The 25,443-nt window shown below is 37.4% G+C and overlaps 3 protein-coding genes across 6 annotated transcripts; 2 read left to right on the top strand and 1 right to left on the bottom strand.

Moving 5' to 3' along the window:
* Positions 1 to 272: 272 nt before the first annotated feature.
* On the top strand, positions 273 to 9,108 carry LOC135605207 (receptor-like serine/threonine-protein kinase SD1-8). Of its 4 annotated transcripts, none has more exons than XM_065095007.1 (9): positions 285 to 603; positions 2,334 to 3,515; positions 4,006 to 4,128; positions 5,230 to 5,322; positions 5,611 to 5,729; positions 5,805 to 6,015; positions 8,020 to 8,260; positions 8,350 to 8,500; positions 8,591 to 9,108. In XM_065095007.1, the coding sequence occupies exons 1-9, from the start codon at positions 417 to 419 to the stop codon at positions 8,876 to 8,878; spliced, it is 2,595 nt and encodes an 864-aa protein (XP_064951079.1). In that variant the 5' UTR covers positions 285 to 416; the 3' UTR covers positions 8,879 to 9,108. The 4 variants fall into 4 exon arrangements, with proteins under 4 accessions (XP_064951082.1, XP_064951079.1, XP_064951080.1 ...); XM_065095008.1 differs by lacking the exon at positions 285 to 603 and adding an exon at positions 1,315 to 1,369; XM_065095009.1 differs by lacking the exon at positions 285 to 603 and adding an exon at positions 1,376 to 2,176.
* Positions 9,109 to 11,298: 2,190 nt separating this feature from the next.
* LOC135605206 (PTI1-like tyrosine-protein kinase 3) lies at positions 11,299 to 20,647 on the top strand. Its single transcript, XM_065095006.1, has 9 exons — positions 11,299 to 11,532; positions 12,314 to 12,447; positions 13,881 to 14,131; positions 14,270 to 14,396; positions 14,518 to 14,791; positions 16,799 to 16,931; positions 19,954 to 20,040; positions 20,140 to 20,334; positions 20,445 to 20,647. The coding sequence occupies exons 2-8, from the start codon at positions 12,345 to 12,347 to the stop codon at positions 20,293 to 20,295; spliced, it is 1,131 nt and encodes a 376-aa protein (XP_064951078.1). The 5' UTR covers positions 11,299 to 11,532; positions 12,314 to 12,344; the 3' UTR covers positions 20,296 to 20,334; positions 20,445 to 20,647.
* Positions 20,648 to 23,485: 2,838 nt separating this feature from the next.
* LOC135605205 (fructokinase-1-like) lies at positions 23,486 to 25,370 on the bottom strand. Its single transcript, XM_065095005.1, has 4 exons — positions 24,817 to 25,370; positions 24,186 to 24,518; positions 23,983 to 24,099; positions 23,486 to 23,887 (listed from the first exon to the last, which is right to left on the bottom strand). The coding sequence occupies exons 1-4, from the start codon at positions 25,222 to 25,224 to the stop codon at positions 23,759 to 23,761; spliced, it is 987 nt and encodes a 328-aa protein (XP_064951077.1). The 5' UTR covers positions 25,225 to 25,370; the 3' UTR covers positions 23,486 to 23,758.
* Between the last annotated feature and the right edge of the window lie 73 nt (positions 25,371 to 25,443).

Here is a 25,443-nt window from a genome sequence, read left to right as displayed (position 1 = left end):
GGCAGGGATGCAAACCTTCCCCACTGGTCAATCTTCCCACACTTTACCCTCGACCATGAGAATCATGTTTGCTCAATCTTTCCACACTTAGCCTTGACCGGAGACTGCTGACTAAGAGAGAAATTATTGGATGAACAGAGACCACAAACGTGTTCCGCGGGAATTCTTCATCAGTACCGCACCACGATTAACAGGTCGGTCGTCTTTCTAATGAGATATTGAATTCCCAAAGTGTGACATCGAGCGTCCTCCGATGTTCCCATTGCATGCATCTCCAGAGTGATGGAGATGGATTTTGACAGGTCGATAGTCTTTGCAATGAGATGTTGAATTCTCTTTAAGTGTGACGTTGAACGATCCGTCTCCAGCTCCAATATTACCACCATGAATCCAATCCACCATGCATCTGCTCAATCATGTCCTCCTCTTCCTTTATCTTCCCTTTCTTTCTCGTCTCCCTCCTCCTCCGCTGTTCTCTTTCCTCCACCACCACCGCCGATCCCTTCTGCAACAACGGCTACTGCACGACCAACGACACCCAAGAATCCAGCCGGAAGTACTTGCTCTCTGCCTCCCATGCGTCCGCTGCCAGTAGCTACTTCGGTATGATCATTAAGTTTCGAACACTTTATTATGATCGTTTCATGTCTCAGCCTTTAATGTTCTTATATCTTTTGCATATTACCCCTTAATTATCTTTTGTATTTTGCGCTCTATACTTTAAAAAAAATTATATTGATATTCTTATAATTATAAAAATAAAATATCTAGATCCATTTATTATAACATCATCAAAAACAAAAGATAAAAAAAGAATATCTAGATTCATTTATTATAACGTCAACGACATTGACGATGACAGAGGATAACACTATTAGGGGCCGAAGCTCTTGTCACTCGATCCACCGTCAATGCAATTGTTGAGCAATATCGCCCGACAACTATGTCAATAGCGGGGGGAGCGATAGGAACTCCAACCCCTAATGACATCGATTAACAACTATGTCAATAGTAGGGGAGTGATAGAAGCCCCTAGCGACATAAACATAGATATCGAACGATGCCATTTAGTGATTATGTTAGCAGGGGGATCGACAAGCGCTCCAATTGACGTCATTTTCTATCGTCAACTAGAATTAAAAATTATTTTTTATTATTTATTTTTTATGATATTAGTGTAAATAAATTTTTGATGTTTTATTTTTGAAATTATAGGGATGTCAGAATAATACTTTTAAATTTAGGGATCAAAACATTAAAGATAATTAATTATAAGGGTAATATGGATAATATAACGTGTAATTAGCGATAATTCAGGGGCGGCATATCATGACGATTCGAGAGACTAGAGTTCCTCTCACGGTTGAGCGTAAGTTTCTATCGCCTTTCCTCTTCTTCTCCTTCCCCGCGACTACGGCCGGCTCCATCTTCTACCCCCCCGTCCGTTTCCTTCAGTCCTACCACCGACGGAGTGGTGCAGCTTTCCCGTTGCCCAGCGTTGCAGCCCACTTGTTCGAGTGCGAGTTTCTCTCAACCCAACATTTATTCGAGCGGTCTCTTTGCCACCGATTGCAACAATTAGGGCTGAAGTTTCTTTTGTGTGGCTATACCATCACAAAAAAAATTGGATTTTGAGAACCTGCCCGTCAAAAAAAAGCTGTCCTCACTCCACCGCCCAAATATTTCGTTCCATCGATCCCCGTGCTATCCCAGCGTACACAATTTATCGATTTTTTCTTGTCTTGCTCGTACATCATATATGGGATAGACGTAAGTAATATCATTAGCATATGCATTAAGATTGAAGAGGGATCAAGTTGTACAAAAGAAGGATTCAAATCTTGATCTTGTGCCTTCGGGAAATCAATATAATAATACCATTGGTTAATAATACTTTAGAAAATGATGTCGGACCATTTGGTCCAATTTTAATCTTTGGCTGGACGAGTAAATACTACAGGCTGACCCGAAACCAGTCTACTGTTTACTCTCTCTGTTTTCCTCTCACCATCTTGCTGATTATTGGCCTTGTATGGCCCATCTTGTGATCTCACCACAATGTTGCATGCTCATGGTGATCAATGCTTGCCCTCTTGGATTCTTGTCCAAGGACAATGATCGGAGGTATTCCGACTCTTGGGAGGAACTCTAGTCCCTCGAACAACAACGTCTCATGGTAAGTCAGTACATTGCACTCCTTTCATGATCAAGCTGAGCATGTTCCTGAGATGGCAAATCTTGGTGTCCTAAAATCATTCAAAGTACATGAACATTCTAATGATTGTAGTGCATGTTACCGTATCCTAAAATCACTTTAAATCTGCTCACTGCAGGAGACACGATAGTTCCAGGTGAATATTTTTACGACGGGCAGAACCTGATCTCCGCAAATGGAAAATTCGAGCTTGGTTTCTTCAACCCTGGGGATGCAAGTAACGCTTATGTTGGGATTTGGTACCATAACATCACAGATAAGACAGCATTATGGGTCCTTAACAACCTTGCACCAGTCACCGTTTCTCCTGGATATCTTCACCTCACTGGTGATGGAAATTTAGAGCTATGCAATGCTTCTGACATGGTTATATGGTTTACGGGCACGCCCTATGGAAATAATACCATCGTGAGGCTTGCGGACTCGGGAAACTTTTTCCTGGAAGATCGTGATTCGAACACTACAGAGTTGCAAAGCTTTGACTATTTGACTGATACGTTGATACCAGGCATGAAGCTTGGATTGGATAAGGTAACCAACCATGCAACAAAGCTCATATCATGGCTGAATGCTACAGACCCCTATCCGGGTGCCTACTCCTGCACCATGGAAACTCGAGGCACACTACCGGAGATCATTATAACAAAGGGTCAATCCTTGAGAATTTTCCGGAGTGGCCCATGGAATGGACATGTGTTTAGTGGCATTCCACGGATGGGAAATATTAGCCAGCTGAAGTTTGCATTTTTATCAAACGAGCAAGAGGTCTACTTCTCATTTGATACCATAAACAACTCTGGTCTGTTTCGGGCTGTGATGGATTTCAGAGGAGTGTTTCAGCTGTTAGAATGGTCGGCCACAAGCAGTGGATGGACCTCCCTGTGGGCCGTGCCACAAGATCAGTGTGACTTTTATGCTTTCTGTGGAGCTAATGCTATTTGCACCGAAACCTCATCAGTTCTCTGCCGATGTCTGCAAGGATTTGTTCCAAAGTCTCCTGCGAATTGGTACCAGAATCATTTTTCTGATGGATGCGTGAGACAAGAGGCTTTGAGTTGTTCATCCGATGGGTTCTTACATTTGCGATCAGTGAAGCTACCTGATACTGTGAATGCTACTACAGATGGCAACATGACCCTCAACGAGTGTAGCGATTGGTGCTTGAAGAATTGTTCTTGCATGGCATATGCTGTCACTGCATGGAGTGGTTGTTTGACTTGGCGTGGTGATCTGATGGACCTTAGGAAGTTTAATCAAGGAGGGGATCAGCTTTATGTTCGGCTTTTGGCTTCCAACATAGGTAAGCATTCTTTTCCATCGGGGGAACCTCCGAAGGCCAAAGTATTCTCTGTTCTTCTTTCCTTCTTGTAGCAGATTGAGTGTCGAGTACTTTACTCTTCATGGGTTTCTACCCAAACGATGACCATATCCATAATGGATATAGAAGCTCAAACTCAAGCCATCTCTGTGGATTCATTTCTTAAGTATGCTTATTAGTCTTAGTACTTTGGATCAAGTGGGGTCCTTTTCTTTCTTCCTCTTCCTCCTCCATCTTTGTCTTCCTCTATTGCCTCGTCTTCTTTTTTTCTCTTTCTCCTTGTCCTTCCTCTTCTCCCTTCTTCCTCCTTTGTACTTACTGGTGTATCCTGTGTCGGTACATTAGCGGAAGGATGTACTACAACACCCGGCATGAAATTGGAATCCTCGATATGTAGAACTTATTTAGCAATCCAATTTTGTGCTGCATGAGTTACTTATGTTTTTTCTAATTTTCAAAGTATGCCGAACAGATTCTGCAATGGACAATCATGTTAAGAAGACTGTGTTGGTCATAACCATCCCAACAATGCTGAGCTTTCTTTTGCTGGCAAGTATATGTGTAGTTTTGTGGCGGAGAAGAGTAAGAAAACAAGGTATTTTTGCCGGTTCTTCATGCACTTCTATCTTTCTTCTTTACTAGATTGTGTAGTCTCGTGGTGGAGAAGGGTAAGAAAACAAGGCATGTTTTGCATATTCTTTATGCACTTCTATATTTTTTCTTTCCAAGATTCAACGTCCAACAGCTGTATATCTCTGAAGCAGTATAGATGTACTTTTAAGACTATGAGTAGCAGTATTATGGCCTCATTGTACAAGTTAATATCTTTGGATCTTTCTGAGTGAGCTATGGTAAGCGATTTCTGTTGCCCTCTGACATTTTTCGGATTGGTAGAGTCATTGTTAAAGTGTGCTCGTTTATGATGACTCCAAAAGTAACATAAACGATATGGCCAGAGGGACTTATAGATGGATACAAAATTATTTGTTGATGATAAGGTTTACATGTGCTGTGCCCTGTAGAAAGATGCCAAAAGTGTTAAGACATAGCTACAATGAGAGGCTAACATGAAGCACAATCAGAGATAAATATATGTTTTTGCTTGTAACCGAAGAGCTTGTCCGACAAGTATCATGAAACCTAAATTGTAGATATGGAAGTGAATCATATACCTTTATGTTGCTGTAATTGCTTCAAGTTTTCAATAGCTTTAACAGCATTGGTTATCAAACAACTCTTCTTTCATGGAACCGACAAAGGAAATGAGAAAGGACAGGACAGATGGTTCCATTATTTTCCTAAAATGATCTTTTATCTAGATTGATTTACTTTCATATACAATGTTTGTCTTGGATCAGTTCTTTGTGAGCCACTCGTTGACTTTTAATGTGAGTATTATTTGATACTTCCGTTAGATATTTCATTGATTGTGTTAATGATTTCCCATTTTGTCAATGTTTTCACATATGTTTAGAAAATACGTATATGAGGTTAATTTGATGTTCTTCACGGTTATGTTAGTTCGTGGTCCATCGTCAATTATGAGCATGATATCCATAATGATCCTTTAAGCAGCTTTGTAGCGATTATTACCAATTCCTGTTAGTCACATATCACATCAATTCATTGCTAATTTAGAATTTTAAATCATTTATTTGCCTGCAACAATCTCTGATAATCGATGATAATGCAACAGACACCATTATGATCAAGTCAAAGCAGCCACAGACTACGAAAGGACTTGCTTACTGGACTGGCATTCCTGCAAAACATGCGGATCAGAGAGCTGGTAGGCAGTCATTATTTAATGAGCACACATATTTAACAGAAACAATACTTGATCTGAAAAAGGATTGTAATTTGGATTACACCAGAACACTGTTCCGTTTCTTAATATGAAACTTTTGTGTCAGTAAATTTAGAATTCAGAATGCTATTCTTGCTCAATTTTCTTCTCTTTAACAAGACTAAGATATCAGAAGGTTGAATTTTTTTGAGTAAGCTTGTCAGGAATGAGATGCAAGTATAGCTAAAGAAAACACTTCAGAGTTTATTGATCTTTAAAAAAATTTTCAAGGTCCAATGAATATGATGGGGGTGCTGTCTTCATTTGATTTGTCTACCGTAAAGGCTGCAACTAATAACTTCTCAGTTGGAAACAAACTCGGAGAAGGTGGATTTGGCATTGTTTACAAGGTATCAATCTCAGTCTTACAAAATTCTTCTTGATGCTACATGAACAAAACAAGACTTAAATACAACAATTGACAGGGCGTGTTGCGAGATGGAAAATACATCGCTGTCAAAATGTTGTCAAGGTGCTCGTCACAAGGTCCTGATGAGTTCCGAAATCAGCTTTTACTAATTGCCAACTTGCAGCATAGGAATCTTGTTCGCCTACTTGGTTGTTGCATCGAAGGAGATGAGCGCATTCTGATCTTGGAGTATATGGAAAACAAGAGTTTGGATGCCTTCATATATGGTCAGTCTTACTCCAGTATCTTAGGAATTAGTATGGCCTAGTTTGTCGGATAATAGATGAACTCAATGATTAGTTTGAGAAATTGATTTCAATAATTCACTGCTACATCAAATTAGTTTCATTCAATATTTCACTGCTACATCAAATTAGTTTGAGAAATTGATTTCAATAATTTTCTATAGTATTATAAATGATGCAGAAGTTCCTTTTCCAAAGTTTTTATATTTATGAACCATAGGCACCTAAGGTAGCAAAAGCTGTAGAATTACTAAAACATCCACCATAGTAGATGACAATTTTTTATTAGCTGCTACAGAATTCCACAATGTAATGAACCTAAGGTATCCAATTTCACAACTCTTGTAAACATTTATCAAACTGACATCATGTCTTTAAATGTGTATAAAATGTATAAACATTTGTAATATAATTGCGAAAAAGAATGAGCTCTGTGCATGAGGCTGGGCCTAGGGGTGTCAATCAAACATCATCTCTACAAAAGTTTCTGCAATTTAATTGATTATTCAGTCTGGAATATACACATGTCCTTAATTTGACTAATTTAGATGAAAAGTTCCTGTAAGATTTGTAATAATATTATTTGGATTTTACACTTGTTTATATTTGCTTCTAGTTTTACAACAAAAAAATTTATAAAGCATGCATGTTGATGTAGGAAAACTCAAAGGTTGCTGAAGCTTAAGGAGATTGAGAATAGGATTGGTAAAAGTAAAGAATAAAAAGAGGATAAAACAAAGAGGAGGATACGAACAAACATGCTGAATTCATAGAAGAAACAATTCACAATAATGAAAACACAAGTAGCAAAAGTTCAGACACATATTGGTCATGATGACAGAGAAAGACATTGATGCCACCCTTCTTGAATATCTTTATTCCATCATGTGGTTGAACCACATGTTTCCAAAGCTTGGCCAACTCTCCAGTGGTTCTGATTTCTCAATGCTTATGTGGTTTTGGTGTGTAAGGGCAAGGGAAAGTATCCGATAGTAGGGTCTTAGGGCTTTAGTGCATATGTAATGGTAGGATATAAGAGGTAGGATAATTGGGAAAGTGAGGAGAAGATAGAGCTTAAATAGATGTTTCAGATTGCCTCTGAATCCCTCAAACTCATCTCAAGAAGAAGATTGTGGCATCATATCACTCACAGTGTTGTGGGAAAAAACGATTTCATTCATTCACTAGTCTTCCTAGCTGTAATTGCTTTCCCCTTTTCTTATACCCATTGGTACAAGTAGAAAAAGAAATTTACAAGATTATAATTAAAGAAAATTACAATCAACAATTACATCCCCTGAATCCCAATGTCACTGAGATAAGTTTTCATATATGTAGATTTTGTAATTAGCTTTGAACTTTGTTATAGGGATGAGATCCTTAATCAAGCTTTGTAAATTTGAATTTGTAATTATTAGATTTTGGCTTCCTTTTCTTTCTCCTCGAAGGCTTGAACAATGAAAATAAAGTAGATTATCATGTGGCAACTTATGATACTTACAAAAGCTCAATTTAGAGTACTAGGATTATTCTAAAAACAAGGTGGACTAGAATGATTACATGTTTAATTGAACTCCAATCCAAGTTAATTTGGCATTTCTTCTTTTCACACATAATATAGATTTGGAATGTGGCTCGATTTCCATCAAATGTGATATCATTTTTACTAATTTTGAATATATGGGAACTACTAGGAAAAGTGTGAGATTATGTGGATATAGGGCCTAGCACTACAGCTGTAGTTAAAATTGAACCGAAAAGGGACCCATTGAAGTTTTGGACATTTATAGGCTTTTAAAACTGTGATTAAAAACATGAAGTCAACAATATCATGATTGCAGTTTTATCTTATAATTCTGGCAGTCACTATTATTTTCTTGAAAGGTGGAATGTATTTATCAATTCTCTTATGTACACGGTCAACAAATTCCAATTGAGTTTCCTATTACTCTGATTATTTAACATAATTTTGAAGGATTGATGCAGATAAAACAAAGAGTGCACTGCTGGAGTGGAAAAAGCGTCTTCACATTATTATTGGGATTGCTCGAGGACTTCTATACCTGCATCATGACTCTTACTTGAGGGTTGTTCATCGAGATCTTAAACCAAGCAACATCCTTCTTGACAAGGACATGAATCCAAAAATATCCGACTTCGGGATAGCAAGAATTTTTGAAGGAGATGACATTGAAGAGAATAATACTACAAGACCAGTCGGAACACTGTAAGTTTCACACACCGATTGAAATGAACCAACAAATGCCAATGTATTGCCATCATGCAGTATGCTAATTTCTTAGATATCACATGCAGTGGATACATGGCGCCCGAGTACATAACGGAAGGAGTCTTTTCTTTCAAATCTGATGTTTTCAGCTTTGGTGTAATAGTGTTAGAAATCCTAAGTGGTAAGCGAAATAGAGTGCTTAATGTGGCAGATTCACGGCTAAACCTTTTAGGACATGTAAGTCTTGTAACGAGTGCCTTGGAACTCCCTAGTTTCGTGTTGTTGCTTCTGGTACGATAACTGATCTCAACATGCATGACCGTGCAGGCGTTCAAGTTATGGAAGGAAGACAGGACTCTAGAGATACTCGATGAAGCGCTCGATTCATGGACGCCTACATTGGAGATTTTGGAATGCATCCGAGTAGGTCTTTTGTGCGTGCAAGAAAACAGCGAAGACAGACCGACAATGGCAGAGGTTGTGATGATGCTAACTAATGAAGATCCGCAACTAACTTCACCAAAAGAGCCGATCACTTTAGTGGCAAGTTCTGAAGAAGAACGATCGTCCATTATTCAAATGAGTGTCATGGATGAAATTTGTTCTGATATGTAATCTTCTTTCTTCTCTTATGGAATCTGTCTTCATTGATCCATGCATGTTTGTTTTGCTGTGCACGGTGAATGAAATTCTTTTTAGTATAGTAGTCAAATTGCTTGTAGGGCTCTATAGGTTCAAGGATTTAAATATTGGTTCGATATTTAATTGGTATGGTAGTGATATATCAGATTATGTATGTATGACAAGAATTATTAATAGATTTGATGAGAGCCTTTATTCGATCACCCTTCATATAATAAGTCATCTCAAACTGTAGGTACAGTATGAGTGATGAAATTTTTTCATCAGACTTCATGAAGATCTTGTTTGAGAAAACTTATCGCATTTTCATATGTAGATGATGAAATCATATCATTGGAAGAAAAATAATTGGGATCTTACATTATTCACATGTTATGTGGGAGTGGATTTATTTTCTTATCATGCATTATAATATTTCAGCCCTTTTATATAAGTTTAAGAGAAAAAAATTCGAAAATTACAATTGTATTATAAAAAGTGTATAATGAGTTGAAGGATATTATATTTTTGACTTAATTCAAAAAATAATATTAATATTCTTGATTAATACTCTTTTATTTTTTTAGACACGAGTTTTTAAAATTGAAGTCAATATTTTCAATCTTCAATTCTTTGTCTTGAGTAGATATTATCACATAAGTTAGGATACATCGAGACTAACCTAAACTAATCAAAATTATTCAATAGATAAATTAAATTTCTCGTGGATATTATGAGTATATATAATATCAAAATTATTTATAGGCAGCTATGTGGATCTTTTGTCAGACAGTCAAAAAATTATATCATTAATTAAATTAAAATTATTTAAATGTATACTTATAATATTTATTAAATTAGTTTTAGGTTTATTTCAATCTCTTCTAACGCGGTCATAGGTTTATACACACATTTATATAAGGTTTCCAAAATAATTTGGATAGAAAAACCTGCTTAATTATTATAATCTAGGTGAAATATTTTGGGGTGGGTTAGAAGGATGAACTATCAGAGCAAAACAAAATTAGGAAATATATTTTGGCAATCAAGTATTATCATTATCATTGTTATCATGGAGATGTTCTGACTAGACAACCTAAATTAAGTACAAAAAATTTCTAGTTTCTTTAACTTTTATAATGTGTTTATGTGTATCTTTGCCCCCTAATAGAAATATTGTTTGCAGGCCTTTTTTTTTTTTTTTTTTTTTTTCTATAGGAGGGAATTATAGTGTTAAATTAAACCCTTATAAATTAATCTTAATTTACCCTCATAAGTCAATTTTAATTTTATTAACTAAATGGAGTGTTATAGTTTCAATTTCTCCCATCTTATATTATTTATAATCCAATATAATTGTTTTAAAATTTATTTTACATAAAAAGTATTATAAAAAATAAATATTATGATTAAGTATATATCTTTTTATAGATATAAAAAAGATCCATGTAATTAATCTCAAATAATTAGAAATTAAGTTTTTGTTATTATTCTTGTTATAATATAAAAAATATGATAAAAAGGTACAAAGAAAAATACAAATATCGAAGGGATCTAAAAAAATTTTAATTAATTTTTAAACTCCTTAAAAGAAATCCAAGAAATTATTCTCTCATTTTCATTTGAAGGTTTATAATAAGATTAGACCAGCTATAATATCTTACCATTAAACAATATTATGCTAGTGAGATATCAACGGACTGTGAATAATGGATAATTAAAATTTATCATTATTATTTTTCAAATCGTTCATATGTATTCATAGGATCCAATAGTGAATTGTATTAACGAAAGAAAATAAACAATGGTAATGGAAATGTAAGACAACAAAAATAATGAGAAAGGATTGATAGGAAGCACATATATTAAACCAAAAAGAAAAAACAACTAATAAATGACCCAAGAAACGAACAATCTAATATAAAATACATAAAATAAAAAGAGAATCCATCTCCTGTACTGCATCTGAGATTGCAACCCCCAATTTTCAATCTGGGCCGTCGGTTCCCGTGGGGTCCACTTTTCGGTCGAAACGGCGCTCCTCGGAATCGAGAAGGAAACGCTCTCGCATTACTTTCTGAACGGATTTCTCCAATTTCGCATCTCAGCCGTCGGTTCTCGTGGGGCCCGTCCTCCGCTGTAATAGCGCAACCGTCCGTTTTAAGCGTGTCGTATTTTTTTTGGATTACCGAGAGCACTCCAGTTTCAAATCTGGGCCGTCACGTCATTGTGGGCTCCAGCTCCATCGTAAACGACCTGACCGTCCGATTTAATGAGAAGAGAGAGACCGTCTCCGATGGTAAGTCTTCAAATGGAGCCCACCAGCTTCACATCTCGACCGTCAGTTCTACGAGCCCCATCTCCATCGAAACGGCGCAACCGTCCGCTCTAAATATGGACCGATCCTCACCGGGCTGGGGTAAAAGCAGAAAGGGAGGAGAAAGGAGAAAGGAGAGGGGGGAAAAGAGAGGTTAAGAAGAGGGAGCTCCCCAGGCTTCCGACGCGGTATCATTCGGCGCTTCCGCTCCTCCCTTCCTCTCTCCTCCCCTCTTTTCTCCTCCTCGTCCCCGTCTCCTTCCCCCACCCCCGAGAAACCCTATCCCTTGGGACGGAGACGGACTTCCTTTCCCGAGCTTTCTCGATTCCAGGTAAGATCCACTCTCTCTCTCTCCACCCATCAGTTCAATGCGTCAGGTCGCGACGATCCCGGCATGGGCCGGTCCCCCGTATTTGACCGGATTTTGTACTAAATTCTTTTTACGTTTCGTTGTCGAACACGTGACCGGCCGGGTCGATTTTGTGCTGACGTTTCGTTTCGGTCCTCCTCCTTGTCAAGGTCCCGAATTTTTCCGAAAGTTGATACCTTTTGCGGTTTACACTCGTTTGCGGTATGGTTTCTGAAAGTTAGTGGGGATCGTCATTCTTCTTTCGATTTCATATTGATTTGAGTCTCTCTCCTTGTTTTCCATCCGGTGTTGCGTCAGTTGTTGTGACTCTGTTGTTGGATGGATGCATATGTCACGATTGGTAGAGTGAAAAATGAGGCAATTTTGTTTTTCTTATGCAATATCCTCTCCTTGCTATTCACGTCACGATTTTCAGAGTTAATTTTTCTTATGCAACATCCTGTCTTTTCTTTTCAAAAAGAATTCGGTCGCTTTTTGGCGTGTGGGTATATATACACGCATGTAATTTGTTGTATTCTTGTTTGTGATATGACATGTTAATGCATCAGTTTCACTGATATTATTTGAATGCTGGATTACCTCATGCTATTTATTGGTTCTTTTGTAGCATAAGTGCTGGTTGCATTTCTTATTGTCAGCATATGCATGATCAGATGAAATTCTTATTGTCATCATATGCATGATCACTTATATAATACGCATTACCACTATCATTACTTGATTGTCTGTTATTTACATCAAGGTACATACACTACATAGAAGAGGCAGAGAAGATGGGTAAAATGCGGCGCTGGCTGTGCTGTTATCATCAGGTGGATGAGCCTTATCACGTCAGTGAGAATGAATACCGGAAGAGCCCAACAAATAATACAGATGGTATGTTGTTTGCACCACCATTTAAAGACCATTATTGTTTTTCATAGTATCGTATGCCTCATTATAATTGGACATTCCTATGTGTAGATTGTCTCGATTTGTTTAAGTAGCAAGTTGGAGGTTTCTGTTCCTTTTGGGATCCTTTTTTGGCTTGAATCTTCATTCCTCTGTATGTGATATATGTATTAGGATGACGTAGTAAATCATTCAGTTTTTACTGTAAAAGAAGCCATTTAATTTTAGAGGATGAAACAGAGAAATTACTCATGCTGTTCACATCAGTTTTAGTCAGTAAGCAATAGAAAATTTGCTTCTGCAACATAAAACAATAAATTTTTGTACATTAGAATAAGGAGATGGCTTTCATCTTCTCTTTTCCGAAGAAGAGAATTTATATGCAAGTCTCTTTCTTTCTGACCTACTCCCTATCCTAGAAACTGCAGCGAGTAGTTACTTTTTCTTGTCTAACTTGAACTCTCAAGTCTAATAAGGAAATAGGAACACATGTCTCCCATCTTTTGGTATGTGACAAATCCATTTACTTAACCTTTTATAATATGAGGTTTTAAATCTTATGGAACTCTTGCTATAGGAAAGAAAGTTCTATCTATTATGTGCATAAATAGATAGTCTAAGACATACAATATCACCAAAAGAGCAGCCTACTGACACTCCAAAACCCAGATAACTTAGACTTATTCTCTCTAGTGAGCTAGTCCTGAGCTCAATTGACTAGCTCGTATTCAATTCATGATATTGTTTAGACTCAATTTTGTATTTGCATAGCTGTGAGGCTTCTTGTTTTTTAATTAGTTGAAGATTTATCTTTGAATCATTATATAAGTTGCTACAAGTTAGGTGTACCATCTTGTTTCTGCTGCAGATGGATTTCTTCCCAAGGTGAATTACATAGTGATAACATCTGATTTTTCAGCCAAATAGGTGACGGCTTAAGTGAATCCTGATTGGTTCTGGCCAACATTCAAGACCGTGCTTGCAAAAGAATTTTGGGTTTAATAAGAATATTGTGATTGACATTATGCCTGTAGGGCCTTTGTTGATAATGAGTTACTGATGTTCCTTCTGGATTCATGCTATGGTATATATTTTAGAACTGCTGATCTTGTATTTGTAATCACTTCTTGGGGCATCTGGGACACAAATTTTGATTTTAATGATCACCCTTTTTTTAAAAAAAATAGTTTAGATAACCAATTTTATAGCCTTCCATCTACGGTGTTCTTTGTTTATCTCTCATTTATTTTTTGACTTATCTTTTTCTTTTTGGTTTTGATTGTAAATTAAGTCAAATGCAGGATTGCAGTACACTCTGTGAATCTGGTGCTGTCATAAACTTGGACCAGAGCTTTGATACTGTTTACCATGCTGCTTCTACTTTTTTATTATCTGAGGTTCCCTTTTAATCATTCCAGGACCACACAGAGGTTCAAAGTATTCCACTGCTCCCAAAAGTGAACCCCCAAAAACACCCCCTCCTATTGAGGTGCCTGCATTATCATTAGAGGAACTGAAAGAGAAGACTGATAATTTTGGTTCAAAGTCTCTAATTGGTGAAGGATCATATGGGAGGGTGTATTTTGCAGTTCTAGACAATGGGAAGCAGGTTGCTGTAAAGAAACTTGATGCTTCATCAGAAGAAAACTCTGAGGAATTTCTGACTCAGGTTTTTATTCATTCACCTAGTGGATCTCTTTCTGACTCACACCTTTAGAAAAGCTGGACTTGTAAGGTTGATTTTAGGCATCTGTTTAGTAACAATGATCAGTCAGATAAATAACTGCATATCTGTTTTCTTATTTAGGTTGCCACTGTATCAAGATTAAAGCATGCAAACTTTGTTGAAATGCTGGGGTATTGTGTGGAAGGAAATATGCGTATGATGGCCTATGAATTTGCAACCATGGGCTCTTTGCATGATGTTTTGCATGGTATGCAATTTGTCGGTTGCTTTGTCAACATTTCTTAATTCATTTTTGTTGGCTTCTTTACATTATCTGGCTAGTTCTTGTATATGACAGTCCCAGAATCCAATTTATTATATAACTGCAGGCAGAAAAGGAGTCCAAGGTGCACAACCTGGTCCAGTATTGGACTGGACGCAGCGAGTGAGAATTGCTGTTGATGCTGCAAAGGGGCTAGAATTTCTTCATGAGAAGGTTCAGCCTTCTGTAATACATCGTGATATCAGATCAAGTAATGTCCTTCTGTTCGAGGACTTTACAGCAAAAATTGCAGATTTTAACCTTTCAAATCAAGCTCCTGATATGGCTGCTCGTCTTCATTCCACAAGAGTCTTGGGAACTTTTGGTTATCATGCACCAGAGTAATTACACCATCTCAATATTATGCAGTTATTTATGGCTCATAACCGCAGTTCAAAAACTGGATTGCTCATTTTGATTGTCATTCTGCTTGTGGTTCTATAATAGTACTTGTGTCCAACTTATTAGGTATTTACTTTCTATCTAGTGAGGCTGTGGTGTTGCTTGTTAGCTGTTGTCTTCATATTAAGCATCTGAAGCTTGAGATGGGTTATGTTGGTAACGTATGGAAGGTTATGTTGGTAACTTCCTGTATATGTTGGTAACTTATGGAAGGTTAGCAGGTAGCAAAGTTCTGAACATGATGACAAGATTGAGGTGGGTTAAGGTGGAAAAGTTTCCTGTCATATTTGATTATTAAGTGTAGGGTTTGGAATTTGGAGGCTAGCTGTGCTTTTAGGGATGTAGATATGAACTACAGGATATGAAGTTTTGAACAAGAAGTATATTCTGTATGATGTGCGTAAAAGACATTGAGTTTTTGGTTAAAATTTTCCACATTAGTAAGGATAAGTTATCATGTTATCATGTTTTATATAAGGAGTCAAAGTCTGTTCAAGTTGCTCTCACATTTAGACAATAAGTATACATGCTCAAAATAAATGGTCTGCTGAAAAATAGTGGTGTTCCTGTACAAAATAATCTTTAACTTAAATACTTTAGAGTAAGATGAAAAATTGTGGATTCCTTTGCTCTATTTTCTACTGAGTGGATCTTTTCTCCAATTTTTTTCTTTTTGGAGTGTAAAGGAAGAACAGTAGTGTGTGTAGTGGCTAGTCACTTCCAAGTATTTTTCTTTTAAAGGTATCGTGTACTAGACTTTGTGTAATTATACTAGTTCTTGGTGAAAATCTGGATTTACTAGAAGTTTATATGCTACCTTATATGTTCTTGCTAACATATGAATATCACTTGTAGCCTACATGTTCATTTTACTAGAGTTTGTGTTATTATACTAGTCCTTGGTGAAAATCTGGATTTGCTAGAAGTTTATATGCTACCTTATTTGTTAATGCTAAAATATGAATATTGCTTGTAGCTTACATGCTCGTTTTATTTTCAATGCTTTGATGGATAAGTGGTCAAAACTTGCTACTTAAATTAATTGATTGGACAAAAGTAAGCTTAGAGGGCTATCATTTATCCACATGACACCATTGCAAGAAAAAATAAAAGAATTCAAAGATATTACTGAGTTCAAGAGGAAAATTTGATTGATTGCTTAAATCTGTTATGGATATTGGATATCTACTTGATCATCTTTGCTCAAGTTATTTTGGATGGTTACTGAATTGATAATATCAAGGGAGGATAGTTACAATATTATTTCTTAGATATGTAATCAGGTCTGGTATCTGAATAGGCTCTTGGAAAGATGTTTGAAAAGACAACCTTGATTTCTTATTTCCTATGTAATTGAAAGATGATTTACAGATAACGGATTATGCATCAGCATGATTACACAACATGATGCAGTATGATTAGACACTTTGGCTAGCATAGTGATTTCTCATGGGCTGCCATATCCTCATACTTTACCTTCTTTGCCCTCATTATGGAAAGGATGGGTTAGGAATTAAGTTTGGACTTTGGACATCAAAAGAAAGCCAGATTTGAAAGCATATACTATAGAAGTCCATTACTTGTCTTAGCTCTATGTAATTATCTGGCCGTAATACATTCTGGATGGAGTATCTAAAAATGTAGAAGGAAGATCCTCAAAAAGTTGAACTTTGTGGAAGTATTAAGCTAGCTTGTTATTTGTACTTCATTCATACTTTGCAATTGCCATATTACGTCCTGAACTATTTCTGCAAAAAATGATCCTTCAAGCTTTTTCAGATATTTCTCGGCAAATGCAATGAGTTTTACCTTTATTAGACATATCTAGAATGCAAAACATAGCCAATAATGTAACATGATATGGAAATTCAATTGCTTGATCAATATTGCAGTAAACTGCCTCATCTCTCATCTTCCATTAGAATGATCTGTATAATTTTACACAGGTATGCTATGACAGGCCAGCTGACACAGAAGAGTGATGTATATAGCTTTGGGGTTGTCCTTTTGGAGCTGCTGACAGGCAGGAAACCTGTGGATCATACGATGCCTAGAGGGCAGCAGAGTCTGGTTACCTGGGTAAGACTATGTATATGTATATAGTCTTATGTGATCTGTACAATTTTACTTAGTAGGTTATTGTTGATTGCGAGCATATATTTCGTTTATGGGTAGTCTTGTGCTGACGAGTAAGAAAGGGATCTTATTGTTTGGAGCCACTAGGTTATTATTGATTGAGTGCATACGTATATGATTATGTGATAGTCTTATGCTCAAGAGTACTTATTTTTTGGATTCACTATGTGAACCATCCACAACCCAACGGATTGTTAGCATTAAGGAGCAGGGGAGGTTATGTATAGAACTACTCTAAGCATTAAGGAGCAAGGGAGCTTAGTTTTAGTAAGCTATTCTCCTGGACTGGAAAGCTTACTTAGTTTATTTCCTATTCATTCTATCAGTGTTTTTGCATGATTGTCCTTGAATTATCTAGTGATATTGTCCTCAACATCAAGGTTGTAAATCTTGGTCTCCAAGTATGGTGCCAATGTACCGGACACTATACTGACCTGTACCTTCCTGCACCAGTTGAATAAGACGAAATTGATACCAAGTGGGTCCTTTGTGAGACTGGTGTATACCAGTTGATATGCACCATACCGACTGGCATTTTGAGACCTTGCTTAACATAGCTCAATAGTGTGAAGGATCCACGTAATCAATCTCCAACAATTAAGAACTATAACTAATAGTTGCGGGTGCATATACAAGAGAGACTACAAGTTAGACATGCTTGCATAGATATTGACAAATAGAAAAAGAAAATCATTGAACAGTTATACTTTTCAAAAAAGATTCCCTGTTTATCCATAATGACTAGTCAAATAAGACTCCTAACTTAAAGATACCTCAGAAAAAAATTGAATTGAGAATAGTTAGAATAGTTGTTTATTGTGAGCGCATATGAAGTTTCCTAATTTAGATATAACTTGTGAAAAATAATCTGTATTTATTTTCATTAAATCGAGTCAACATAAAGAGTAACTGACTCAAACCTGGATCTAACATGCCCAAGTCTAAACAAAAGTTCATCAGCTGATTCCATTTCCCTTAATTTTGTTCAAATGATCATTCAGTCGATGATCAACTTTCATTTTTTATTCATTAATAGAGGCATATGATTGATGATGTAAACCATCCTTATGATTTTATGTAATTGTAAGCTTGATTTTCTTCTTAGTGTTAAAACAAGGACACTATCTAGAGTAAAGCTAAGCAAACAATTTCAAAAGTTGATCGTACTCAGGAAGCAAACTGTTTTTTAAAAATGAAAATGTTACTTTGAAACCTTAAGAGTCTTTGAAAATTCATGTTTCTGAGTATTATATAAAAATGAAATAGAGAGCATTCATTCTTGTAGCACATGTATTTGCACAATGATGTACATGATCTATGGATATAAATTATCAAGTTGTTGTGAATCATACATGCTTAATTATGTATGTGTATGTATATTCCAATGCCATATAAGTAGTGTGAATAAATACATTATCCCCCATATAGGGATCTGTTGATGTCATGTCTTAATAACTGCACCTGGTGTCCAAAATGAACCAAGAACCAGTGATTTATACAAGATAAAAATCTTGGTATATCAAAGAAAAACTTGGATCATTTGTTGAAATATATTTGGAAAGAAATGATCATTTGTTCAAATATATGGCATGGGGCTTGTCCAAATGTCCATTTATTGAAATATATTTGGAAAGAAATGCATGAGTTTATATCCTACCTGATATCTAGTAGGTCACCATTAAGTTGTTAATCTTATCCATTTCGCACTGATTACATAATCGTTTTCCAGAAACTTGGTTATAGTTCATCCAAAAGTGATTTTCATGTGACAGTAAGCTTGCATATTTGATAAAAAGACTATTGAAAGCACTTTCCAATTGGTTATTGTTGAAATATGTGGCTTGGGGCTTGTCAAAATGATCATTTGTTGAAATATATTTAGAAACAAATGCATAAGTTTATTTCCTACCTGCTATCTGATAGGTCGCCATTAAGTTGTTAATCTTATCCATTTCGCATTTGTTTTCCAGAAACTTGATTATAGTTCTTGCTAAAGTGATTTTCATGTGACAATAGGCAGTTGGCTGCTTCGTATATTTGATAAAAGACTATTGCGAACACTTTCCCATTGCTTATTGTTGAAATATATGGCGTGGGCTTGTCAAAATGATCATTTGTTGAAATATATTTTGGAAAGAACTGCATGAGTTTATTTCCTACCTGCTATCTACTAGGTCACCATTAAGTTGTCAATCTTATCCATTTCACACTGATTATATCATAATATTTTTCAGAAACTTGGATATAGTTCACCCAAAAGTGATTTTCATGTGACAATAAGCAGTTGACTGCTTTGTATATTTGATAAAAGACTATTGCAGGCACTTCAGTGATACATTAATTGCAAACACTTTCCTGTTGCTCCTTCAGTGATACCTGCTATCTAGTAGGTCACCATTAGTGTAGATATCTTTCTGATGCTCCTTCAGTGATACATTAATTGCAAACACTTTCCTGTTGCTTAAACCATTCCTTCAAGAATGCTAGCTGTATATAGGACATGATAGTGTATATCTATCTGATGCTCCTTCAATTATTAACTTGTATAACTTAACAGTCAAGTTTGATCCTTATTGTGGGAATTTGGACATAATTGGCTGGCATCAGCGGAAACCGAGTATTTTTATTGGTTTTTTTCTTTGACAAGTTATTCATATGGATGGCATGTTCTGTATACATATTGCTTCTTCCCTGCTTCTTGGCAAGCAGGCCAATTCTCGTTTGTTGTTCTATGCTTTCTCTGCCACACAACCAGTGTTGCATTAGTGTTGGATGACCATATTGCTCAAGCTGTTTTGTTGTCTCATTGTTTTCTTGCACTAGTGAGTGTTGCTTTTGTTTGGAAGTGGTTGGACATTGAGGTTGTTTTATGCATGTGCTGGTACTGTCAAATGAAAGTCAAGCATCACTCTTTGATATCTAGATATGTCTCTAATGGTGTACTGTTTATTTTTCCGTATCATAGGCGACTCCAAGATTGAGCGAGGACAAAGTCAAACAATGCATAGATCCAAGATTGAAGGGAGATTATCCGCCAAAAGGGGTTGCAAAGGTCTGTATCACTCTTGTGAATAATGTGTCATTTGGCACAGAGGACTTTTGCACTAAAAGGTTCCATAATGATAAATTTAGATTTAATTTGTTCCTGCAGTTGGCAGCAGTGGCAGCTCTATGTGTGCAGTATGAAGCAGAGTTTAGGCCCAATATGAGTATTGTGGTGAAAGCTCTCTCTCCTCTTCTCATGAATAAGCAAGCTCCTGCTCCCCCACCTGTCGCTGCTCCTTCCCAATCTCCTCCTGATCCTTGAAGGATGGAATGATTACTGCAATTCGGCTTGTCTTTACTGGTATGTTTATCTACTGCAAGGGTACTAGTTTTGATATAATCCTTTCCTAGTCAGGAGACCTTAGCTTTGAGCAATGGAGGGTCTGCTTTACAGTCTGTTGCATTATGCAGGTCAATGTTCATCGACGCGGATTTGTGCTGTATATTTGTTCCATATTTCAGTTGTTGCATGATTTGCCAGATGGGCCACAAGACAATATGAGATGTCTAAGTATCATGAAAGCATGCTCATCATTTGCCCTGTATGTTTCAAGAGAAATATTTGTTTGATCCTAAGCCTCTAATATTCATAAATGTGCCTTCGGATATCAAAATGTAGTGCCCTAATGGTGATTGATGATTATGGTCTGTTGGTTTATGTACCCACATCCTACCAACAAACATCCACCGTTGCCATAATGGTCTCCATCATGCAGATTCCATATGAGACGAGGTTCTTCAGGAGAGTCCATCTGCACGCTACTTTAGTATCATGCCATAATGGTCTCCATCATTCAGTGTGCCCTTTGTCTAATAATTCTACTGTTTGAGCATTCTCATGGCATTCCTACCAATGTTCATTTGAAATGTTTACGACAGGCAACCATTTTGGGTTTTGAGGTTTTTGCAAGGGAAGATTCATTGTTCATCTTGCATCATTACACAATCTCATTCAAGTGTTCAGGTCATGCCTATATTTAATGAAATTGTTCCATAGGTTTGTTCAAAACCTGAAATTTTAGACTCATCAATCCCTGCATCCTCCTTTGTGTTATTAGAGATCTCTTGATACAGCTGAAACCTTCAGAAGATATAAACAAAGATTCTATGGCCTTAAGAACTTGATCAAGAGAAATATACTTTGTTGAAAGCACATTGTATTAGTGATGATGTTAGAGATCTCTTCTTGTTATTATATATAACATATTGTATTGAGATTTTAAATTTTGTAGAATAGAAAGGATAGCTTTCATCACACACACACATTAAAGACTAGGACTTGGGCCCTTTCAATATGTGACTCTTTACATATATATATATAAAGAGTCACATATTGAAAGGTCCCAAGTCCTAGTCTTTAATGGATATGACTATTCAAATATGACATCTCCTTCTCATTGATAAATAAGATTTAAGTAATTTATTAAATTTCACATGGGAATTAAAGGTTATGTGGTTAACACTACATTTAACATTTTCTTTTTTGAGGAAAGAAAAAGAATAAGCTTACATGTCCGATATAAAAAAAATATATTTTGGATTGGATTTGATCATCATTGAACGAGGAATGTCAATTAAATATACATGAAAAATAATTGTGGTTGAACTATAATTTTCCAAAAGTCCCTCGTGATAAAGATGAGAATATATAAAAGGATTATAGAAAATAATTTATTATTTCAAACAACTGTCTCTTGTAGCTCCAAATTTGTTTTGTATATGTATGTGATATTGGAAATTAAAACAATGACAACAATTGAAGTTATAATTAAAGATTCACAAAGACAATCTTTTCCTCCCAACATAAAATAATAATGATGGAATGATTATATTTTTCACTGTTGCCTCCTGTCAAATTGAAGCTTAATGCATGTTTTTTTCCCTTTTATTTGATAGTAGAATACATAGAAGATGGCAACAATCACTTTGGTAATACCAACCATGGAATCATGTTAGGCTGCTGATTTTGGTAGTTTAAGGAAGCCATTTCTTCTAAATAGCCAATTGAAGTTCCACTGAGAACAAGGAAAGTTTTCAGTTACATGAACTCAGTTTGGTGATTTCGCAAAAGGATTCACACTCCATTCTATTGAAGAGCTCATCTGATGAACAGCAAACATAAGAAGATGTCAAACTCTTATCTTTTTTTATTACCCTCACATACAATTTGTTCCATTTGTCTCTTCAGCTTGTTTGTGTATTGGAAGAGAGTATTACTGCTCCCTAAAAAACCACATTCCTCCCTCCCTCCCTCTATCTTCTCTAAAAGTTTCCTAGTTACAGTACAGTGCTGCAGACAAATTTTTAGATAGCCGCCTTCAGTCTTCCCTACCATGTCGGTTCTATAAGTTTTCTTCTGAGTTTAACTTTCTTTTGGTTTTTATTTCTGGACCGCAATTCTTAATTCAATATTATGTTAGCCACCAATATATGGAATTAATTTTGCATGATTCATGTTAACAAGTCAAAAATATCAAAATCTCAAAGGTAGCCAAATGATTTACTGTGAAAGTAATACAGAGAAAGAGACAAACTTTTTCATTTCTGCCTTCACATATATATATATATGCTCTTCTCAAACAGTGTATCAGAAAGTGAGAACTTGAATTCACTGTTGCCTTAGGAATCTAAAACTCGTATATGTCTTAACCTCCTTAAAAGCTCTGAAGATTAAAGGGCAAGTCTTGTAGAGGCATCCTAACTAGGCTGGAGCTAAAATGCATATGTTCTTGAAGGATTACATCCCAATAGCAAGACAATATGTTGAATGCATTATATATAAACGAACAATATATATGTAAACCAGAAGAACATGACGACTCGAACAAAAATAAGTGAGCTAGCACCGCATCTAAAGAACCTGTTAACTATTATAGATTAACGAACGATATATATGTAAACCAGAAGAACACGATGACTCGAACAAAAATGAGTGAGCTAGCACCGCATCTAAAGAACCTGTTAACTATTATAGATTAACGAACAATATATATGTAAACCAGAAGAACACGATGACTCGAACAAAAATGAGTGAGCTAGCACCGCATCTAAAGAACCTATTAACTATTATAGATTAACGAACAATATATATGTAAACCAGAAGAACACGATGACTCGAACAAAAATGAGTGAGCTAGCACCGTATCTAAAGAACATGTTAACTATGATCAAATTTCTTATTCAAAAAATCACGAAAAACATGATTTCTGTGAAGCAAACTTCTTTCAGAAAAATCAGCTCTTCATCTCCCATGAGTATTATGTATCTCAATTTCTCTGTCTCATTTATCTAATCAATGAAGTTTAACAGACTTCATTGTGTAAAATACATTGCACAGTACATTTCGTCTAATGATCCATAATATTTTCGATACGAGTAAAAGACGATAGTGCTTGGAATTGAAGCAATCCTTACTTGCTTGATCTGAGAAACCGGAGATTGAGGTCAAAATCTATAAGAAATCATTGGTTCAGTAGCATAAAAGCACAAAGCCTTTCTCACAAAGCATCAAACAAGATGTCTTTCAGTGTAGAGAACATAAACTACTGTTGGAGTTGGCAACTACAAGATCAGACCTTCATAGAGAGAAGAACTAGATTGGAATCATAAAAAGATGATCCAGAGTGCAACAGGAATTACTCTCCTAAACAGCCTCGTCGACTTGAAACAAAAAGTTGCAGCAAGCTTGTAAAACAGAGGAAGTGACAGAAATCTAAGAACATATACTATGCCTTCTCCAAGAACTCCATGACTTCTGATGGACTCGGCAACGAAGGGATTGCCCCTTTCTTGGTGGCTGTGATCGCACCGCATGCGTTAGCAAACCGCAGAACCTGCCTCAGTTTCTTCTCATCCTGCAATCCATCAAACAATTAATTACATGAGTGTATATCCATGTCTGCAATTGCAAACCAATTCAGAAGCAACAGGACTCCACATGTTTGCTCACCTGCAGGGCCGACTGGTCTTCGATGATTCCTTGCAGCAATGCGCCCACGAATGCATCCCCTGCCCCTGTCGTATCCACCTGCTTGACGGTGAAGGACCCGACGATCCCCCGGAAATCCTTATAGGAAAGCCAAGAGAAGTCAACACAAGATGAGCTCATTGGCATCAACAATGTGGAAGGAGGCGGTGAAGAGATGGCTATACCTTGGTGAAGTACTTGCATCCCTTGTCGCCAAGTGTCACAAGCAGGAGCTTGAGGCTTGGGCGCCACAGCCGCAAGGCCACTTCGTCTTCCACCGAGTCATGGCCGGTCAAGAACTCGAGCTCGGCGCCGCTGACCTTGACGATGTCGGCCTTGTCCCAGATGCTGAGGATCTGCTTGCGGGCCTCTTCGGGCGACGGCCATAGCGGCAGCCGGAGATTGGGGTCGTACGACAGCAGCGCCCCGGACTCTTTGGCCAACTCCATGGCCTTCAGATGCGCCGATCTGCACGGTTCCGCGATCAAGCTTATCGAGCCGTAGTGAAAGATTGCGCCCTGATGATACATGATCCAATAATCACAGTTTACTTGAATGATTGACGAAAAGGAACAGAAAAGACAGGAACAATCAGACATCATTCGAATGATTGACGGAACAAGAAAGGTTTAGGGTCGGCATTTGGATCCATAAGCTCGAATCTAGTCATAAAAGAGACATCTTTTTCTCGTTCATTAGAAGACGAATCAAGCGTTCAGATCTTGAAGTTGCATCAAAATGATTGCGAGATTCAACAGAGCAGAACAAGATTGGAACTTTCTTCGCCTATGAAGGAGGGGGGAAAGCGGTGCGCACGTTTCTGATGAGATCGACGTTGAGCTCGGCGGCGGTGAGCAGCATGTCGGCGCTGGGGTTGCGGTAGAACATGAACTCTCTCTCGCCGTCGGCCCGCAGCGTGACGAAGGCCAGGGCGGTGCGGGCGCCGGCGTCGAAGACGACGCCCGCGTCGGAGACGCCCTTCTCTCGGAGGATGGCTGCCAGCATGTGCCCGAACTCGTCGTCCCCGAGCTTGCTGACGAAGGCGGCCCGTCCCCCGAGCCGCGCCACGGCGATGGCCACGTTGGCCGGCGCGCCTCCGGGAGCCTTCAGGAACGCGCTCGCCTCCGCCAGCGACACCCCTGCCTCCGACGGCACGAAGTCAATGAGCATCTCGCCGAAGCTGACCACGAGCCCGCTGCCGGTGCCGCCGTTTCCTATGGCCATCCCTGCGATGGTAGAAGTAGCAACAGTAGCCAACAAAGACCACAGCAAAATAGCCTCTCCTACGCTGTGGAACACAATACACAGAATAGAAGCGAAGAGAAGAAATGAGAGGCGGATACATACAGAAAGAGAGAGAGAGAGAGAGAAACTTTGACCTGGCATTGTGGTAAACGTACACATAATCTACCATGCAAACGAATGATATAAATGATGGATTCT

This window comes from Musa acuminata, chromosome BXJ2-2 (genome assembly GCF_036884655.1).
Source record: "Musa acuminata AAA Group cultivar baxijiao chromosome BXJ2-2, Cavendish_Baxijiao_AAA, whole genome shotgun sequence".
Classification (NCBI taxonomy): Eukaryota; Viridiplantae; Streptophyta; class Magnoliopsida; order Zingiberales; family Musaceae; genus Musa; species Musa acuminata.
This window is presented reverse-complemented; position numbering and strand designations above follow the sequence as displayed.

Coding starts and splice junctions, on each gene's coding strand:
- LOC135605207 (XM_065095007.1), top strand. CDS start 417: ATGTCCTCCTCTTCCTTTATCTTCCCTTTCTTTCTCGTCTCCCTCCTC. Junction 5,730..5,804: donor GATTTGGCATTGTTTACAAG/GTATCAATCTCA, acceptor AACAATTGACAG/GGCGTGTTGCGAGATGGAAA. Junction 8,501..8,590: donor GGCTAAACCTTTTAGGACAT/GTAAGTCTTGTA, acceptor ATGACCGTGCAG/GCGTTCAAGTTATGGAAGGA.
- LOC135605206 (XM_065095006.1), top strand. CDS start 12,345: ATGGGTAAAATGCGGCGCTGGCTGTGCTGTTATCATCAGGTGGATGAG. Junction 14,397..14,517: donor TTTGCATGATGTTTTGCATG/GTATGCAATTTG, acceptor ATATAACTGCAG/GCAGAAAAGGAGTCCAAGGT. Junction 14,792..16,798: donor TTTGGTTATCATGCACCAGA/GTAATTACACCA, acceptor AATTTTACACAG/GTATGCTATGACAGGCCAGC.
- LOC135605205 (XM_065095005.1), bottom strand. CDS start 25,224: ATGGCCATAGGAAACGGCGGCACCGGCAGCGGGCTCGTGGTCAGCTTC. Junction 24,519..24,816: donor ACGTCGATCTCATCAGAAAC/GTGCGCACCGCT, acceptor ATGTATCATCAG/GGCGCAATCTTTCACTACGG. Junction 23,888..23,982: donor AAGACCAGTCGGCCCTGCAG/GTGAGCAAACAT, acceptor GATGGATTGCAG/GATGAGAAGAAACTGAGGCA.